This window comes from Amphiura filiformis, chromosome 3 (assembly GCF_039555335.1).
Source record: "Amphiura filiformis chromosome 3, Afil_fr2py, whole genome shotgun sequence".
Lineage (NCBI taxonomy): Eukaryota > Metazoa > Echinodermata > Ophiuroidea > Amphilepidida > Amphiuridae > Amphiura > Amphiura filiformis.
In genome coordinates, this window is record NC_092630.1 from 53,359,927 (window position 1) to 53,382,498 (window position 22,572).

The following is a 22,572-nucleotide window of genomic DNA, read 5'->3' on the forward strand; positions in this document are numbered from 1 at the left end:
GAAAATGGATTTGAATTGAGCGTTCAAAAGCTCAGCCTTTTTGGTATTATCAGTCTCCATGACACCCTGGTTTTTGAGGGTGTGAATACCAGTAGTATCATTGCGCAAGTTAATAATAATAATAATATTTATTTCTTATATAGCCCATTACATACAAAATCTCAATGCGCTTTACAATATATATTAAAAACACCAAAACTACAAAGATTAATTGCACAAATACATTTCAACTATATCAAAAATATACAACTGATACCCAGATAAAACTCAGAACCAGCTGAGATGAGACTAGGTTAAAAGGTAAACAAATTTAAAAGTTTAAGAAACATCACTAAATGCATTGGTAAAAAGGTGAGTTTTTAAAATACTCTTGAAATGATTGATGGAATCTGCAGATCTGAGTTGTATAGGCAAGTTGTTCCACAAGACAGGAGCTGCATTACAAAAAGCTCTCTCACCATAAAACTTTGTATTGCACTTTGGGACACTCAACAAGTTTTGTGTAGTAGAACGTAGTGAACGGGTGGGTTGATATGTATTAACCAATTCTTTTAAATACAATGGGGCTAGATCATGCAAGGCCTTGAAAGTAATCAGGAGCACCTTGTACACGATACGCTGTTCAATCGGAAGCCAGTGGAGATCGTATAAAACTGGCTTCATGTGGTCACGATATTTTGCACGAGAGACCAGGCGTGCAGCAGAATTCTGGATGCGCTGTAATTTGGCAATCTGATGTTTTGGAAGTCCAAACAGAAGACTGTTGCAGCAGTCTAGTCTCGATGTGACGAATGCGTGTACAAGGCGCTCAGTTGATTTAGTATCAAGATACTTGCAGATCTTACCAATCTTGTAGATAGCAAAAGAGGCTGATCTTGTTAAAGCTTTTACATGCTCTTTCATGTTAAGTGCACTATCAATCACAACACCAAGATCTCGGGCTGAGGTCGATGGATCTATATAGCTGCATTACCAATGGAAAGTGGTGGTAGTGGCAGGGTCTTGACAAATTGAGATGACAGATGAATAACCTCAGTTTTTGTATCATTCAGCATTAACTGATTGGTAACTGCCCATGCCTTTTAAGGTATCTGAAACACACCGTTCAATTATATCAATACTCTCACTACGCTTGGATGGATCAAGAACTATATACAACTGTGTGTCATCAGCATAAATCATATGACTCAACCCATAGGATGAAATGATGTCACCTAGTGGGGCAGTATACATGGTAAATATGAGTGGACCCAATACGGATCCCTGAGGTGCGCCCTCATGAAGAAAGAATTCATCAGAGGTGACACCACAAACATCAATGCACTGAGAACGGCCCTTCAGATAGGATGACATATATTTCAACGCAGTGCCTTTAATACCATAGCGTTGACACAGTCGATGCAGCAGGATGTCATGATCAATCAAATCGAACGCAGCCGAAAAAATCAAGTAAAATGAGAGCGGCTTCCTGACGCTGATCAACTGCACAAAGCAGGTCATTCTGAACGCGCAACAGAGCCGTTTCAGTGCTGTGATGTTTGCGGTATGCTGACTGCATTGGAGCATGCAAATTGTTTTCATCAAGATATGAATTCAACTGAGAAGCAGCAACTTTTTCAATTGTCTTGAACATGAATTTAAGATTTGATATAGGTCTATAATTATTTAGTACTTCTGAAGCTAGACCGGATTTCTTGAGCAGTGGAACAACTCTCGCGACTTTGAGTTCTGTGGCATTTGGCCTGAAATAAGCGACATATTGACCACTTGAGTGATACTTGGGAGAAGAGACTCAAGCAGTCTTTCAGCAGCGATGCTGGGATCGGGTCCACAGGACACGATTTGATTACCGAGCTTGATATGATGCTACCAACATCCTCCTCAGTTACAGCGCTAAATGAGGTTAACTCACTAACACATTGGTCGCGTATTTCAGCAGAAATGTTGAGCGAGTCCGAGTTGTCAAGTGCACTCCTGAGATTTTTTATCTTGTTTTGGAAGAATGTTCCAAATTTGTTGGCCAGCTTTTTTGCGTCATCATGTGGTGGTAAAATTGGCGCAGAAGTAGGACACGTCATGTCGTTGACAAGTCAAAATAATTGCCGATCATCACATTCGGAGATCTTGTTACGATGGTGATCATGCTTCGCTTGTTCTAGTTGTCGGGTGTAAGCTTTGCAGCTCTCAATAAATACTTCACGATCACATTCTAGTTTGGTTTTCAACCATCTGCGTTCATGACGACGTTTTTCTTGCTTTGCAGAGCGAAGATTCTCGTCATACCACGGTGCGTTAGGTCGTAGTACCATTGACTTCGATTTCAATGGCGCATGTTTATCCAACAAATCTCCAAGCGTCTTTTCATAATTTGAAACAAGGCTGGAAAGATCATCAGCTGGATCTGTAGACAGAGGAGAGTTTCGGATATCATCCTGAAACTTCAAAATGTCTATCTTCCTTAATTCACGAAATTTCACAACTTGCTTCACCGATCGCGGACGTGAAATGTCAATATCACACTTGACTGCGTAATGACGCGGGGGTACAGCACGGACTACCTCAATGTTGGAAACCACGTCTTCCGCTTTCCTGGTGATAATAACGTCAAGTGTATGCCCATCACAGTGTGTCGGCTCTGTGACAAGCTGTTCAAAATCAGCAGAGTCGAGCAAGTCTTTCATGATGTTTGCATTTCTGTCATCACCAGTGTTCGATTTACCTGGATTAGCGTAGCAAAATGCTACTCACAATTTTGTAATTGCTACTCAAATCTGAAAGTGAGTAGCATTTTTTTGCTACACATAAAAATATACAAAAATCGATCACTGGCCACTGACTTGAACTGAAAATGGAACATTCAGGATTAGCATGTTGCAAAATGCTACTCACAATTTTGGAATTGCTACTCAAATCTGAAAGTGAGTAGCATTCTTTGCTACACAAAAAAATATACGAAAATCGATCACTGGTCATCACTGATGTCGAAATGAAAATTCATATCACCAACCATCACTACCCTTGACGGCTCAATTGTAATCAACTCCAAGAGCGAAGAAAAATCGTTGAAAAACATGTTCGGTGTAAATTTATTTACTCTCGAAGGTGGTGGTCGATAGATAATCAGAAGTCTCAATGGCGGCGAAACTTGACCGGTGTTGGTTATGAAGAAGTCCATATATTCAAAGGATGGATAATGACTCACTTGATTTTCTTTTACATCAAGTCCTTTATGAGCCAGAAGACAAATTCCACCGCCTCGACTGCCCTTACGGGCCAGGTGATGAACTTGAAAGTGAGGCAGAGAATTTTGGAGATCAGCAATTGGATGATCATCACGATGATCACCATTTAACCAACTTTCTGTTATTCCAAGGAGATGAACTCCGTTGTTTACGACAAAGTCTGCAATTGATGTTGTCTTATTACATAGCGAAGTGGCGTTATATGTTGCTAGGCAAGACTTGGGAGTCTACCACTTTCGGGCGGAAAATTCCACTTGAGATTGGAACACGCGTCAAGTTATGTTCAGATACTGTTCGATGATGAGCAAGATTGTGTAATGGATCGAGACGACGATGAATGGTGGTGTGTGTTGGAATAGTAAAAGTTCTACGTAACCTTCCACCGCGGTAGCCTCTCTTTGTTAAAACAATGTTCCATTCTTTCAGTTGTTTCCAAACTTGGTATGAATGGCCGCTGGACAAAAGTGTTTATCACACCTCTGCCGATGTTCATCAACATGTCCTTGGAGTAGGTCAAGCGAGGCATCCTAAAAATACACAAGTAGTAACTACACAACTGCCGAATTCTGATTCATAACAACAATGTAAACGTATCGAGTCGCGCAAATGTCCAAAACGTACTTCTTATTGAAAGACGAGAAATCGAAAACGATTAAAAATCACCAAGAAAGAGTCTTTGATTACTCACAAAACAGATGTTATATACAGACGAAAGTTTATAATTTCATAAAAGATGAGCTTTGATGATAAAATGCACAGCAAAAAAGTAGCGTGCAGCCGTCAAGGGCGCCACCAACCAAGTTCTTAACGAAGGACCAAAATTGTTTTTTTGATTCCATGCAAAAGCTTCTGATATATCTTCTATGGGAGGTTCTTGTCACCCGGTGTGTGTCCTTACGTTTTTCTTTAAATAAGTCCCAATCCTCTTGATTATTACTCTTTCTGGCTTTATTATAAGCTCTTTGCTTTTGTTTCTGAGATCTTTTCACCTTACTATTGATCCAAGGTACTTTATTCCGACTGGTTACCTCTTTGGATGGAATGAACTTGTCCATGGTGGACGACAGATTTTCTTTGAACTGTGACCAGAGAATTTCTACTGACTCTTTGTTTGTGTTCTTTTTCACAAATTCATCACCAAATTCTTTGAGCTCACATTTCATTCCTTCTAAGTTGGCTTTATGAAAGAGGTATATTTTTCTAGGTTTTTGCTTACATCTTTTAGGGCTAAGGTTCATGGTGATAATGGGGATTCCGTCATGATCACTAATACCAGGGAAAACACATGACTTCTCAACAAGAGTTTCATTATTGACAAAGAAGAGATCCAAGATGTTTTGATTACGGGTAGGCTTGTTCACAACTTGCTCCAGGTTAAAATTATTAGCTATGTCAATTATTGCTGACATACACTCCTGGGGTTTGGACCAGGTCTGATCGATTGATCGGTCCAATTGATATCACCGAGATTAAAATCTCCTCCCAACCAGAGTATCCCTTCATTAGGATTTTCTATCTTTGCCAATGAATCATGTAACTCTTGCAGGTACTGGGACTCCTTCTTATCTGGTGGCCTATAGAAGGAGCATATGGTTAATGTTTTACAACCTACCAATTGCACTTGAGCCCATAAGATTTCACAATTTGCATCGAGGTCCGGTTTATGGGTAAATACCGGGTGTCCCAAAAGTCCATTAACATTGTAAATTTGCCATAACTTGCGTTGGGTTAATAGTGTTGTTACAAAAATTGCACAGTATGTAGATAATTCTTTTAGAAATGTTATAATACCAAACATGCCTATGTGGTCATGACCCTTTGGCATGAAATTAATGGATATCTACCGTACCGTAAAACCCACTTTTATAAGCGCAAAATAAGTCTCGTCATTTGAGACGTGAACACGATATAACGTGTTATCATTTTAAAATCTGTTTTCTTTAATTTAGCTGTGTTTGTTTGATTGTTTGTTTTCAATGCGTAATCTTCATTTTCTGTTTTATCTGGGTTTTATATGGAAACTGCTTAAGATCTTTTCTGAGGATTCGATGAACAGTTGTACGCGGTACGTTATTCTCCATAGAAAGTCGACGGTACTGATCGCCTTGGGCTTTTCGCCACCGCTCTTCGTATGACATCAATGTTTGTAGCCGATCTTCGTGTACTTCCACGTCCTGTCCTAAGTAGATCATGAACAGATCCAGTTAATTGGAATTTCAGCACTAGTTGCTGGATTGTATTTCGGCTGGGTAGTGCATAATTTACATTAAAATGTTCATTAAACATTGCTTCAGTGAGTTTGTCCGATTTTGTCTCGGTAAAGAACCATACGACCTGAATCCGTTGATCTATAGGAAATTCATCTTCAATTCAACTGTTTTAAAGTAAAGTTTAAGATTGTCAATATATCCTAATTATAATCTAAAACAGCAGTCACGCTCACGCTAAGCCATGAATGTTCATACCCAAATGTAGCATGTGCAATGAGTGAACGAACTCTATTGTTCAGGGAAGCACATCATTCATGTTCTTGAATAAAGAACACATGAGCTTGCTTTTGTGGGTTTGATACACTCATATGTACAGTCGCACAGTAAGGTCAACGGGTCATCAATAATGCTGTTTTTGGTATCAGAATAATTCTAAAAGATCAATCTATGTGAATATATTCTCCATTTTGGTATGAAGTAGAAAATATTTGAGATATGGCCAATTCACAATGTTAAGTTACTTTTGGGACACGCTGTACAAGGTCGTTTTTCAGTGCAATTAAAACTCCACCGTGTGAGTCCTTACGGTCTTTTCTGATCACTGTGTAGTTACCTGGAAATAGTTCTTTACTACCCACATTTGGGTTTAACCAAGTTTCACACCCTAAGACAATATCGGGTTCATGGATATCTAAACATGCTGCCAGCCCGGCAACTTTGTTTTTCACACTCTGAAAGTTTACCACCATGACCTTCAATAATTGCCTTTTGGGTTGGGGCTTTTTACACTTACGGATGGTGGGTTTCTGTTTCTTCGGCAGAGAGCACTTGGGAGATGATGAAGCTACAGGTGGACTAAGAGGCCCAACATCATCTTCAGAAACATTACTCAAACTTGAGAAACTATTTGATGTTTCAAGAGTCCATTGTGAGAAAAGTTGGTACCCCGGTATTCGAACCCGGGACCCCTCGCATGCCACGCACACGATCACCGACATGTTGCGTCATCAAGTCACATGGAATTTTATGCATGCACGCAGAGTGGTTTTTATAGTGAGCTTTTAGTGAGACTCAAGGGTTAGGGTTAATGATCCCAAGTCCTTGTCAGTTGTCAATTATTTTAGCTGTGTCATGTGTATGACGCTTATGAGAACTAGTCAAATTTCAGAATAATAAACAATAATCACCGATATCATTATCAATGTGATGTGGGACTTGCATACAATGTAGGATTGCACAGAGATTAAATTGAGCAAAATTTGATCTTTCTAGCCTCTAGGCAAGTTGATAAAACAGTCTTAAGTAAGTTTATGTGCATGTGCTTTTGGTGTTTTGAATCATGTTTTGGGAGACTGTGAGGGTCCTACATGTAAACAACGGGTGACGGATCCTATTCTTGACTGTCCTTCAACAATTCCCTGTACGGTAACGGTCTATAAGTTCCTTGAACTACCATATTCATTCCATTAACCGCCCAGGGCTCTTAACAAAGTCATTTTGGGTGGGCGCTTATTTTTTACATTGCTTACATCATTGAATACACAAAAAATGGCCCTAAATGTTCAACCATCATCATCAGTGTGCCATATGTTTCGGGCCATGATCCAGATTTGCATGGGTAGTTTCACTAGTTTGTTGTAAAGTTATTGGGTGGGCGCCTATAGACGAATCCAAATCCACGCATTCCTACACCTGACTAGCAGCCTTTAGTTGGGTAGCCGTCGGCTACAATGCACCCAAAATGTGAAATGATTCGGCCTTGGCGGAAATTTTAAACTTCATTCCATCACCCGTGTTACACCTTCCCCGAAAACACAGGTAGACAAAAGAATGATTATACAACTCAATACAATTCCCTTCGGCAAAAGACACAGCTTCTACATGGTCTATTCGCTGTTGAAGTGCCATATAATAATCGGATTAACTACACGCGGTATCTGTGCATACACCATATCAAACGCTACAAATGGATGTACTTGCGAACAAAAGGACTATGTATGAATAGATGCGACGGGATTACCTGCGGAATTATCTCTATTGTATATATTATTCTATTAACCCGCCTCGTCCTTGCATCTTCTCTAGGTGTTAGGCGGCTTTTATTTGCACAATTGGGCACTCAAAACACCAGGTTGGTGCTAGCGGCTACCCAAAGATGGCCGACCAAATCCTGACCATGACTTGGATCGTTGGATTCGTCTATAGGGGCATGGGCGGTTAAGGGGGTACTACACCCCTGGCCAGTTTGGTGTCTATTTTTGCATTTTTCTCAAAAATTATAGCGCATTTGATACAAGTAAGATATGTATATTATAGGGGCAAGGACTGCAACTACTGCACTGAAAATTCAGCAACTCAAGACAAGTACACTGCAAAATTCCTGGCGGCAGAGTGACTACATCGCACTGGATTTCTGCAGTCACCACCGCCGTCACGCCATAATAACTTACCTTATGGTGGCCGACGGAGTCACTACAGGAGAGTGACTACATCGGAAACAAGGCAGTGGGGTACTATGCAACAGTGTCATCACGCAGTGACTACAACTGCTAGCCTCCGATGTGTTACCTGCTCGATATCGCATCGGCGACTCATGATGTACACCACTGACTAGATTCCGACAGTGGTCCACATCTTGTAGTCACATCAAAGTGACTTCGTAGCCAGTGCCCCATGCGCCGCCTGATCGGTGTCTAGTCGGCGAACTTCAAGGTGACCACGCTGCCAAAAGGTCGTTGACCGAACCTTGTTATGAGTTCGAACACTCTGTGGACGTGCGCGTATATCTGGGCAATTCCAAGCAAAAGTGGACATGACTCAAAAAAATGAAATTGCCAATATATATTTCTTTTAACTTTTATATTATTCCAAACAGATGTAATGTTTTATTTATTAATTTTTTTCGGCATTTTTCTAACATTTTTTTTTTTTTTTAAAGTTTCTTTGGAGAGTGTATTTTAAGTGAAAAACTCCTGTTCAACTTAGATATTTTCCAAGTGGGCCTATTTTATTAAACATGGGCAGTTTTCTTTTAAATTTGATACATTTTATATCTCTGAAATATGGTCTTCAAGAAACATCCAACACATTTTAAATAATCCCCACTAATTTTTTTTTTTCTTTCATTATTTTCATAGCACTAAATATGGCGAAAGTACGAGTTACCGAAAGATGCATTTTTTTATGTATTTTCAAAATGTTGGCAATGTAATTGATGCCACTTATTATTTTCCTTCTACTAGTAGTGCCTTGAGTAAAAATAAGAAATTAATATACAAAACACTATCCATCACATAATAATGACCCATTAAAAACTGTAGCACGAGTTACCAGTAGCACGAGTTACCGATGTAGCACGAGTTACCATAGCCCACTTCCCCTGTACCAGCAAAGGTAATGCAAAATCTACCACTTGGCAGCAATAGAGGATCTCCCAACTACATGAATATGCATTTATATGTGACCATGGTATTGGTAACTATTTTTTTTCTTTCATTGCGTTTTCATAGCACTAAATATGGCGTAGCACGAGTTACCGAAAGATGCATTTTTTTATATATTTTTAAAATGTTGGCAATTTAATTGATGCCACTTATTATTTTCCTTCTACTAGTAGTGCCTTGAGTAAAAATAAGAAATTAATATACAAAACACTATCCATCACATAATAATGACCCATTTAAAACTGTAGCACGAGTTACCAGTAGCACGAGTTACCGATGTAGCACGAGTTACCATACCCCACTTCCCCCTGTACCAGCAAAGGTAATGCAAAATCTACCACTTGGCAGCAATAGAGGATCTCCCAATTACATGAATATGCATTTATATGTGACCATGATATTGGTAACAGCTTTCTAGCAGCAGTGTTACCAGTGTAGCCAGTGGGGGGGGGGGGCAGCCTGCCCCATGACAAACTAGAATTATGCAGTTCGTAATTAAGGTGCCTATACACACACACACAAAAGTGTGTATAACAAAGGTTTGTAAATATAATAATAATATGCAATATGCAAATAAGCTCATTAATATTCATAAATATGCAAATAACATGACACAAAATTATACAGCACATCAGGCCACCATATCCAACCAAACCAAGTTTGAAGTTGATTGGTTATTGTGTTTATAATGCTGCAAAGTGGATTAATGAAAATGTAGGCAAAATTTGTAAATGAGCTCATTAATATTCATAAATATGCAAATAACATAACACAAAACTACACAGCACATCAAGCCACCATTATTCTATCACCATACCGGTACCAAGTTTGTAGTTATTGTGTTGGAGCTGTACAGTGGATTAATGAATTTGCTTCCGCCCGGACAGCCAAACAAAGAAAGAAAGAAACAAACAACCAGGCAACCACACATGTGTGGGCCAAAAATTAACGAGAGACGTGACGTCCTGTCGCAGGAAAATTAAAGTAAAAATATGGAAGGCAAAGATAGAGATAAGATTCAAGGAGCCAGTTTCCACCCCGATCATGTGCCAAAATAGTGTAAATTTATTTATACCAAATTTTTGCACACACCAATAAAGTCCTTTTTTTTTAAGCTCAAAAACTTTACATTGTACAGTCTCTCTAAAAAAACATGCTATTTAGCATATATCCCACTATCAATACCTGGTCAAAATGATGCAACCAAAATTTTTAGCCCTCCACCCCCTAGGATCTAGCCTAAGAACCAACGCAATCAATTAATATGGGCCTCATGGAAGAACAGAGGATACCTTAAAACATCCACTGAATGAGTAACCCAGGCAAAAGAAGAAATAAAACAAACAAAATAGATACTGGAAATCCTGAGATTAACAGCCACAGTGACATTGTTGATACTGAGATTTGTATAGTTCTGAGATTTGTATTGGAAATTGGTTTGTTGTTGAGTGTAATGAGGCTCATTTTCCAGCTTAGTGAAGTGATTGAAATCGGGCAAACTAGAGTATTTGCACCAAGCAGGAAATGGTCTCAACCAAAAGATGACCAAACATTCTATAACTCAGAAAGCAATTTTTAAAAACTTACAGAGCAAATAACCATGAACATTACAAGTTTTGTGAGGGAATTTAGAGTCAAATAACATGGAAGTAAAAGTTTTATCAATTGTTGACTGTTCAATTTAACTGTTTAAATATAAGCCCTAGAATAAAATATCCAAACAGGATCAAGCAAGGCGTATGTAAGGCTGGGATGTTTGTATGTAATGTGTGTGGTACATTGTATGCTGGTACATACACTGAATAGTGTTATTTGTACATAGATGGGTTATTTGGGGGTTATTTGTACATAGATTGAGTTATTTGATCATTACACCAGTTGTTGAGGAATTGTTATCAAAAAAAAATTGACATTTAGATGAACAATACCATTTTATATATGGCCGGACAAACTGTAGCACGAGTTACCGTAGCACGAGTTACCATGTTTTTTGCCAGTCAATGTAAAACTATGAGGGGCACAACTTTTTAAGGTATACTAAAACAAACCTTATTATAGCAATTACTTATCATAAAATCAATAAGGCTTTAGTGTTTTTTGTTTTAGCACACCATCAAAATAAAAATGAGTGATTTTTAAGCATGTCCTCTGCTCGTAGCACGAGTTACCGATTTTTACAGCTGTCCCATACATACAAAAGTTGATATCCTGAATTAGCAATACTATGAGGATCTAGCCTTGAATGTTGGGTATTAAAATACAAAAAATACAGATTCCAATCAAATCAATTTAAAAGCTGGAGCACAAAGTATGTAAAAGGACGCCATAAAGTGTAGCACGAGTTACCGTGGAATTGCCCATCTACAAAATACACGCTGATGATGACAAATACTCGCACATCATGCTTGTTTACTGCTTGTATACGCTCATGAATGGAATGAGTTGGTTTTATAATTAATTGATTGATGCATGCTGTACACTGGGTCCGTGGCTAGCTGTATTGCCGTCTTTGTGTTTTTTTATCGTGCTTTTGCATTCTTTATCATTTATATTTCAACTGTGAGACTTCCGATTCATTTTGTTTCATTTATTTATTGTTCTCTTTTATATATTTTAATTCTTTTCGTGCTGCCTGTTTAATAATCTCATCAACTGTGTGTGTTTTATTTGCAGTTCTTGTTCTTGGTTTATTTGTTTGTTTCATTTCAAACGTTTATATTTTGTTTATTTGTTTGCTTGTTTTCCCACAAAACTTATATGCTTTGTTTACTTCAGTGGTTAGATGGCATGTTTTGCAATCAAATTAGGCCTATTTTTCATATTTTGCATGATAACGTTATATAGGCCTATTGACATTTTTTATTTAAAATAAATTGTGTTTTTGCGATACTACCGTAATTTGATTTGCCAAAACTTCACTTATTTTGAAGCAAGAATTTTTCTGTTATATTTAAAATTGATTTATATGCCTAGCATCCATTTTGTTTTACTTCTTGTCACTTTCCTGAATGTAGGCCTACTGCAAATTTATACTTTTACTGCCGTAAGTTTATGCAAAACTTTGGCTTGTGCTATTTTCTTTTTCCGTTTTTCAAAATGGTGTTTTTTATAGGCCTATTAGTTTGATTCCCTTTTTCATGTTGATTTTTTTACGTTATCAAATTATGCCTATAAATCGGGAATGTTTTTATTTGTATTTTGTTGCTATTGTCGCCGACTGGCGACTCGTGAGGTAAACTTTTGTTTGCTGTGTATTTTCGTAAACTTGATGCGTGCACTTTTTAAAAATAGCTAACTTGTTTTTGTTGCTTGAGTTTGATATTCACTTAAATATATTTCACTAAATTTTGTTTTTATTTATTCACATCAATATAGGCTTATTGCAGTGTTTGTTTGAAATTGTGTTTTATTTTTTATCACGCAAATATTAATGCTTGTTATAAATTATTGTTGGTTTACACATTTAATATTTTAATTCATCAATAGGCCTACATGCTTATTTCTACTTTTAACTTCTTTATTTGCAATTTTTCTCAAGTTGTTTTCTTTCGAAGTGTTTCTTTGTTTATTCCATTCTTTGCATGTTTATTGGTTTCTTCATGTTTATTCATTTCTTATTTTTTTAGTTATTTAGTTATTCAAATAACCACCAATTAACAAAAATGTATCTTATTCATCATGTTAGTTTATTGAATTATACTTTGTTTACTTATCATGTTTATTTCTTTTACTAACAAATTTATTTTATTCATCTAATATTTCCCTTATTTTTAAAGTTCAGTTTGTAATTTCCTCCTCCCTAATCCCTAAAAAAAAGCAAGAAATAAAGAATATTAATTGAATAAATCAAGAGAATATAAAAAATATGGCAATAAAAGCAAAACCGGCAACCCAAAACCCGGTACTGAGCACCCAGGCCAAGTCGCGTAGTCACACCGGTGGGACTCTACTGCAAAGTCACCGGGCCGCGAAGTCACTCTGGAGAAACATGGGAGGCTGGCTACCCGGCTATTTCGGACCGGCGATATGGAAAACCGAGGTGTAGTTTCCGATGGAGTGACATTGTGGTGACATCGGCGTCACACAGATGAGAATCTTGCAGTGTAGTTATTGATTTATTGATCAAATACTGGTTTTCCTTCATTTTTGACTGTAACCCCTATAATATACATATCTTACTTGGCACCAATGCGCTATAATTTTTGAGAAAAATGCAAAAATAGGCACAAAATTGGGCAGGGGTGTAGTACCCCCTTAATGGAATGAATACGGTAGTCGTGAAATAATATCATTGACAATATGAATTGACAACTTTTGCTTAAAAAAGTTACCTTTTTCAGAGTTTTGGCTAGCAGTGACGTAGCTTGTGACACCATCACAGCAACTTCATTCAGCGTACATGTAGCACTTGTTTACAATGCTCCGGTCACATGACCACCCGATGGGTGGTCAAGTGACAGCAGCAGCAGCCTCACAGCAGATCATTGTAGATGGCTGGCAGGTCATATCTGGTGTCCCTGTTGGACACTTGACCATCCATTGGGTGGTCAGGTGACCGGAGGATTGTAAACACTACATGTATGCCGTATGAAGACGCTGTGATAGCATCGCAAGCTACGTCGCTGCTAATTAAGACCCTGAAATAGGTAACTTTTTAAAAGCAAATGTCAAGAATGACAGAGTCCAATATCAGTATCCATGCTGCTAATTGACAACTTGTTTGACCTGTCCATAGCATGAAGTGATTTGAGAGTGAAAAAATTGTCAAACATACATGTACATTTTGGCTGGAAATTCTTGTCAAAGATTTTGACAAGTAGTCATAGTTGTGCCCAAAATTGGCAAGAATTGCTGGTAATGAGAGGTTCTTTGTTACAGTAACTGTAATTCCCTTACACAGGAACGTGTGCACCATCCTGCAGCTTTCCTGTGCTAGCCTTCTTTTGTTAAAATCCTGGGTAGGGTGTATAACTGATGCATATAATCTATCCGTTTTATGACCGAGCTTTCCTTAGGCGTGCGCTTAGCGAGGGGAATCCTGTAGCAATGTAGATAAAAGTAACACAAGAAAGTAATGTCATATACAGGGTGTATCAAAATGATTGGTGCCCATCAATATCCAATGAGTATGGCCAAGACTGCCACATGAAGCTGGTGTTTCAATAGCTGATGGGTACCAATAATTTTGATACACCCTGTAATTGCAGTTTCCATCTTAACCCTTCATATTCACTTACTAATTTTATGTTTTCAATTCCATTTACAGAACGAGCATGGGTGATCAAATTTGTCATGACCTATGTACAATGTGAGCATACACGAGCACTATGAATTTTGATACAACAGATAGATGTCAGTCAAGCCTAAGCGTTACAGGAGAGCATCTTCGTACAAGTGCCTCAACAACAACACCACCAAAGAAAACCTACAAATACAAACGTGTAGCAAAAAGCTCCAGTGTGGATGAGACACTATTTTCATCTCACAGAGAAAAGCAGCTATCATCCAGACCATCGTCAGCTAGTAGAAAGTCATCCCGCCAAGGATCCAGAGATTGCCCACCTAGAACCAATTCAGCAGCAGATAGAACACCACCTATCAAAAGTGCCCTTACTGTCAATTCAACAGGAAGACCCCAGTCACGAAGTGGTTATCGCGTCACAGCCACAAAGTCATACATAGACGAAAGTCTATTTGGCCCAAAGCTTCAAACACCCACTTTTGATGCACCATGGGATGATGATAAAGAAGAAAAAAAAAGAGGGAAGCCATTGTTTTGGAGCCCACCTGTAGCCGGTAGTTTAAGCTGTACACCTGATATAGCTGATGATGCTAGACCTGCATCTGCTGTAGCAAGTCGGCCTTCATCAGCTACTGCATAACAGACCACCAACACCTTCAAAACCACCATGGAAATAAAACTTTTCTCCTAAACATTTATAGTACTGCATAGTTTTCTAAATTTGCTTTTATTCATTTTTTTTTTAAATAAAGGGAAAATCAGTGATTTGCTGAATGGGCTATTCCATTTAAATTCCACACTACCCCTGTGGAAGATTTTGGAATATTTTCCACAAGGGGAGTATGAATTTCAAATGGAATGAACACATTAAGCAGCTCCATTTGAAACTTGCTACTCCCTCAGTGAGAAGATTCAACCTGAATCTTCCACTGAGGGAGGTACATTTAAGTTTCAAATGGAGCTGCTAATATGTTAATTCCATTTGAAATTCATACTCCCCTGTGGAAGATATTTCCAAAACTTCTACGTGGGTACAGTCTGTCCACATAGAAGTACAAACCAAATTTGTGGCACCTGGGGTCGATGCTTTGCGTCACGCGACTGCGTGTTTAAAAAAGCGTGACGCGTAAAAGAGCGTGAAGTGCGCTCGGCAAGTACAAATCGCGCAGCAGTTGGCGCGCCAAAGAAGTAATTAGGCGCATTGCACTGAAGAATATATTCTCATATCTCCAGTTTGCGAGGTCTATTTACTTTGTACTGCTAAGTGGACAGACTGTAGTGTGGATTTTAATGGAATTGCCCAATCAAATTCAGATTTGGATCAAAATCTGACATTGGTATTTATGTACTTTTATTCTCATGCAAATGACACTGCCTAATCAGAGAACATGATCAAGATATAAATGCAAGCAGTCAACCCTGGGCAGGGTTGTAGCTAGAATATTTTTAGTGCGTGGCATTTGATGAAAATCTTGCATATTTGGCAATTTGTTGTCAAAATCGACCAAATTCTTGACTAATTCAATAAAATTGTGCAATTTTGGCCTCTGAGTTGTGGGCTCCAAAACTGAGTGCTGGGCTATGCCGCCCACCACCGCCCACCAGTTGCGACAACCCTGACTCTGGGGATAACCGTAACACTTATGTGGACTGTGGACAGACTGAGTGGGATATTAATGTTTTATGAAATAAGCATGAGCTTCATTTGATCAAATTGACACATTATGCCCGCTGATCATTTTATGGAGTATTTTGGCAAGTATTTTGTACAAAATTGCCCCTTAGTGTGTGCCATTTTGCATTTCTTTGTACATAAGTCGGTGTATCAAAAAGTGTTTTAATGGAATGTACGTGCACATGATTTAGAAATTGTTATTTCAAGTATTATAAATCTTGTATGAATAATGCCTTTGTGTTGTGTGTCTTCAAATTGGAATATATTGTGTGCTTTTGATGTGATGGTAGAGTGCAATAATATGGGCTACTGAACAGCATTAGGCAATTATCTTTTCTCCTAAAGTATTAACAGAAACTGATAGTCTAGTGATAGAGGCCCCTATAATTGCGTTGCTGCCAAGTGCACTATAACATGGTTATAATAATGTTCATTATATGTCTTGTTTATATTTTATATAGGGCAAAACATTTTAAGCAGTTAGAATTCCTCGTATTCATAATGCAATGTGTCTAGTGTGCTCTTAGGTGCCACAAAATATTTGAAAACATCGCTATCGGAGCCCTTAATTTATGTGTTTATATGCTTAGTTTATGTGATGTGTGCATGTATTATAAATGTACTATACAATGTATATAGTCTGTAGGCCTTTCTCAAGGCAGTATTAAAGTGAAATCAGAATTCAAACTGAAATGCAGGAATCTGTTATTCCTTGCATCATTTCCTTTCTTTAAAAATGAATACTTTTATATACCTGTATTACACCTATATTCATTAATCATTATGTTTAGAGATACAATAAAAACAATACCTAAATTACTGACTTGAGGAAAGCATACAGATTATCCTTGCCTTTACAGGCCTATATTCTGTACTAACAAATTAGAAATAACAGCTTTCTAGGCTGAATAAAACTTTGTATCACCTTGTGTATATAAATGAATACATTTTGATTATTGTTTTTAAGTTGTACATATATTATTTATTGTGCTCATCGTGCATTGTACTTCAAAAGTGCTAGCTTATTTCATGTTGGTTTGCTGTACGCTGTGGATTTTTTTCCATTGCTACAGGCAAACCTATGAATCATGATTTATTTCATCAGTATTAATGTTTTTATGATTGTGAATCATATACTAGTATTATATTTAGAGATATTTTTAATATTTTACATGTTTATAGCAGCAAGACCTTATTCATTTTCCTATAACACCACACTCACTGTGGTATTCCAGTTTATTACATTTTACACAAAAATGCTGTACTGATTTTGCAAAGGATTGACCAGCATGTAGTAGGGCTGTTGTTGAGTAGAACTTTCATTGTTGACAATATCGAATCTCAAGATCTGACGTCGGTAAGTCAACGACAAAGCAATACATCAATAAAATCCAAATATTAACTTCACTTTATGCATTGTTTATTTACATCAAAATATTACTGTCAACTACACATAATCAAATAGGTAAAAAATGAAGTCTAAATCCACCATATCATTGTCATCTGATGTTCAATTATTACGGTACTTTTTTTATACATAGTTATTTCATGGAAATAATGCTAATCTTAAACCTATCTCTAATATTTTTTTATGACTAGTCCTTGTCGACAATTATTCCATGCTTGTCAACAATCAGGAAATTGCTTTGTTAACAATAACATCCCTATCAGCATGTGACTGCTGTATTCATATATTCCTTTTACGTTAACAGCAGCATAAGGGAATATCCCATAATGCTTTGCAGTAAAAAAAAAAAAAGCGCAGTGATTTATAGTGCGCTAAGCACAGGCACAACGCCTAGACGTTGATCCACAAGCCTCAGCACACTTTACAGTACCATAATAGAACTGCATGTGTCATAGAAATGTAAATAAAATTCCTCACTTCAACATTCAATTACTTGCTTACATCAGAGGTGCTTAGCCTTTTGTTTGTAAAAATATGATCCCAAAAGTATTATGAAATTATCCATAGCTCTCAATATCTAAGCGGTTCTTACTTATTTTTTGTATACATTTGATATGGTGCAAGCAGATACACTGCAATGCATGATGGGATACTCCCTTTATGTTAGTAGTCATGTATTCATCATGAGTGAAATTTGATGTTATGTGTGTTATTAGCTAAGTTGTTTCGTAATATCTGTTTATCTTCAGAATGTATTTTTGTGATGGCAAGTTGAAATTGTACATGTATGCCCATGTATGTATATGTCATAGTTCAGAATAATTAAACATTTACCATATGTCTATGGTTTAAATGTCTGCAATGTATTTTCGTTATCCACCGAAAGCTGCAGTGCCTGCTGTAAATATATATAAGTTTCATTTGAATGCAAACTTCTTCCAAATCAGTGGACTTTAAATGAAAGATCTAGGTGTTTTTAAACTGTTATTCTGCCTCAATAACATACCTAATATGTTCAGTTTTTATTGGGTCTATTCTTGGCTATAAAAATGTAAATTTTCCAGTGTGATGCAGTTCTGGATTGATCAAGCAATTCCACCCCAGAAATTATTTAATGTGAACTTCACTTTGAATTACTGACTAATTTGTTTTGTACAATTGTATGGCTATAATATTTACTTTACCACCACATCATTTGTATTGACGGTGAATACTATCACTATGTGATGTGTCATGTCAAAAGCAGACACTTTTGGGTAGGATCGTGAATGGAGAAATAGCCAAAAATCTGCCAGGGGGCGATTTTTTCACAATTTGGGTTTGTCGCGAATTTGTGATATTATTAATGTTAAAAATATTGTCTGATAGTTTCAGACCGGAATATAACTGGCATCTTGTATTTTTGAGACATTTTTTCAAGGTAATTCCTACCCTCAACATTGTCAATAATATTTTTAAAGGCTGATATCTCAATTTCCAACTTTATAATGCCATAACTTATGAACTCAATATCTTCGCTTAAGAATGTCCGATTTCATTGGAGAAAACAGCGTTGTGGAGCAAAATATCTCTATATTTAAGATAAATATTATGTAAAAACCTCAAAATTGATAACCTGCCCAAAAGTGTCTGCTTTTGACATGACACATCACGTATGTGTAGGACATTGTGAGATGAACATTGCAATTGTGGTTACTTTCATTTTGCATAATATGTGGATAATTGCATGGTAGCCTTTTATGTGAAATTGCTGATGAATAAACTTAAATTTGCAAAATCAAATGATTTTCTGTGAATTATTGCAGGTTAAAAGTAAGTGTATTTCACACAGATGACAATTAGAATATATGTATATGGATTCATGAGTATAAAACAAAAACAAGCTGTATTAGATTTTTGAATATTATGGAAGAAGTAAAAAACATGGGTTGTTACATTCAACGGGTGATGAAATGGAACAATTCATCTTTTACCCTGGCGATGATATTTCTATCAAGTAGGCCTCTTCATGAGATGATAGAAATAATCATCATTTGGCTGCAACTTGGATCATGACTGCTCAGTTCCAGAAGTGAGTAAGTGCAATAGCTGCCCTGTGAACATTTGGCAATTTACACAGTATATAGTGTATTCATCAGCATGGCAGATACACATGGCAGCTATTGCACTTGGCCACTTCTGGCACAGAGCAGCAGTCAGTCGTTTCATTTCACTTTTACTTCCTTTATGGTCTATGCTTTTAAAATTCCTACCATCACAGTATTAATATCTGTGTACATTGTAGCCTGAGGACACATGTAAGTGTAACTTGTAGTAAAAAAGACTGGAAGTTGTTTTGTATGTGAATGATTGTTTTGTATGTGTTTGGTGAAAATGTAAATTATTTTCCAAATTAAATGGGCTCATATTCATCTGTTAGCAGGACCTGGTATTTTGGTTTTTTGGTCTCTAATTTTATTTATGACATCCCAGAATATTTTTTTGTCTCTGCTGTTGATGCCCAGTTATGCCATGTCGTAAAAAAAATCAATTTATTCATGTCTATTAATACTATATATGTGACGTGTCATGTCAAAAGGAGACACTTTTGGCCACGATCGTAAATGGAGAAATAGCCAAAAATCTGCCCGGAGATGATTTGTTCACAATTTGGGTTTGATGCAAATTTGTGATGTTATTAATGTTTAAAATATTGTCTGATAGTTTCAGACCAGAATATAACTGGCATCTTGTATTTTTTGAGACATTTTTCAAGGTAATTCCTACTCTCAACATTGTCAATAATATTTTTAAAGGCCGATATCTCAATTTCCAATTTTATAAGACCATAACTTACAAGCTCAATATCTTCGCTTAGGAATGTCCAATTTCATTGGGGAAAATGGCATTGTTGAGCAAAATATCTCTATATTTAAGATATGTAAAAACCTCAAAATTGATAACCTGCCCAAAAGTGTCTCCTTTTGACATGACATGTCACATAATTTTTTCATTATGGAAAACTGAATGTGTCATCTTGAAAAAAGCTAATTATTTTATAAATTAGATTTTTAAAACATAGGCATATAGAACAAAACAGGTCTATTCTTTTGACATGTTAAATAAATACCATTGAGACTAATGTGAAATTATTAGTATGTAGTTTTATTCAATTCTGTGTATTGTCCAGAAAACAAGAAAGTTGGCACAAACATTTTTCAAAATAGCATTATAAATTATATATCCACACACAAACACTATATAATGTAAGAAGTGTATTGAGGTTAAACACTTCCAGAGGTCGGTAACACAAAGACGTAACTCCATTTTTTGCGAAAATGGGATGTTTATATCAAAATTTACAGAAACATGAGGATTTACGTCTTTGTGTCACTGACCCCTCGACTTCAGTAATCTCAATCATACCTCAAAATTCTATATGACAATATTTGAGGCATATTTGAGATCGCACAACTTACATGGAATGTCTTGTGCACCAAATGAAGTATTTTTGTTTCAAATTGGCCCACTTTTGGCTTAAAAATCCCTCAAATCTAGCCTCTAAGGACCTCAGTAATTATAAGCCTGTGGAGGGTAAAATGGGTGGGTGACAATAATATTGTTGACAAGCCAAAAGGGGGTTGGGCAAGCCATTTTGGCTGATGGTTTTGTCAAGTCCAAAGGACTAAAAAATGGTTTGCCATATCTACGGATTATACGTTTTAGTTTAATACCTACGAGGGGATATCAAAAGGTTTTTGAAAGTGAAGGCGCTATATCGATGAAATTTGTCAGTGTAATCACTGGTCCTTATGTGCAAAAATGGTCTCATAAGTAACCTGCTGCCCAGGTCACCGCGCATAACCTGCAAGATGGGGAAAGTTGAGGCACGCAGCGTAATTTTGATCCTGCTTTTGAAGGGTTTCATCTATGATGAAATGAAAGCTGTCTACGGTAGTGATTGTCATATGGCATTGTTGCTTTTTGGAAAAGGAATTTGCAAACTGGGCACATGTCCCTCACAGATGAGCCACAAAGTGGACATCCATCACTTACGGTCGATGTGGCCACAGTGCAAAAATGGTCTCACCTGTTACCGAGGCAGATACTGACATCTAGCACCACTGTAAAAAAAAAGTAAACATACTTATGAGACCATTTTTGCACCATAATGTATAAGGACCAGTGATTATACTGATAAAATTTCATTGATATAGTTCTTTCACTTCTGGGTGATATCTAAAACTTTTTGATACCCCCTCGTACATTACAATAAAGATTCAAGGTCATACTGGGGGTAAAATCTTACAGTGCTCCTATATGACATTTGGTTCACTAAAGGGCTAAAACATAACAAGGATCCACATGGTCTACAGGGATCAATAATCTTTGCCCAGCAAGGAACACACTGAAGTATCATAATGTAGATTCAATGAATATTTTCTTGTATTGGTGTGACCAGTCGAGGAATTTGGAATGAATTTCAAGAAAAATACAGCATTCTGAAAATTTACCCCAGAGTGACCTTGAACCACTATAGGACTGAAACTATGGGACATAGATAGGGGAAATTATACCTTATTTTAATTCTTACAACATAATGAATAAGTTGTCATATGTTTCAACACAATATTAGTAATTTTGGATATATTGTTCTATGAGACTGGGATATTGTTCTTCCAATGACACCAACATATCTTCTCTACCATTTTTTCTGGGTAAAGCATCTATTTTTCTTTCAACAACTAGTCTACAAGGTGAAGCAGATACCATACTGCATACCACTCAGTTTCACTCAAAAAACCTGAAACTGGTAAGAAAAACCTGAAAAAGCATGTGAATGCAGGCTAAAAAGCCCCCAAATTGGCTGAAAATAAACAAAAACACAGGAATTTGGAATCATAATTTACACTCTGAATTCAGGCTAAAACCTGAAAAGTAGCATCTCTGAAAGAATTGCCTTATTTATAAACATCCGAGATTAAAATTAATATACATTCTGATAAATGTTATTCAGTTACACATGTTTGAGTTTGAAAATAAAATAAAATATAAACTTGAGTTGGCCCATGGGTATGAATGAGATTATTAAAAAGAGCACCTTTAGATAGTTTATTATTACTTTACCAAAATAAATATAAGAAAACACATAACCACCCCAATTATCACACACATATTATGTGACCTGATCTGGTCCATCGAGGCCAAAGGAGGCATTTTTAAAAATTGAGTTACTATTATTATTTTCTTATGCACACATTAGGCTATCATATGTGACGTGCCATGTCAAAAAGGGACACTTTTGGGCAGGATCGTAAATGGAGAAATAGCCAAAAATCTGTTGCGAATTTGTGATGTTTTTTGTTTACAATA

At 36.9% G+C, this 22,572-nt stretch overlaps 1 protein-coding gene across 1 annotated transcript in view; it reads left to right on the top strand.

The window, feature by feature from the left end:
• LOC140147712 (uncharacterized) overlaps positions 1 to 15,017 on the top strand; it is a 74,721-nt gene extending 59,704 nt beyond the window's left edge. Inside the window, 2 exon segments of the mRNA XM_072169476.1 lie at positions 14,162 to 14,774; positions 14,776 to 15,017. Coding sequence (XP_072025577.1) covers positions 14,223 to 14,774; positions 14,776 to 14,814 — 591 coding nt within the window. The 5' untranslated portion in view covers positions 14,162 to 14,222 and the 3' untranslated portion in view covers positions 14,815 to 15,017.
• Positions 15,018 to 22,572: the final 7,555 nt, after the last annotated feature.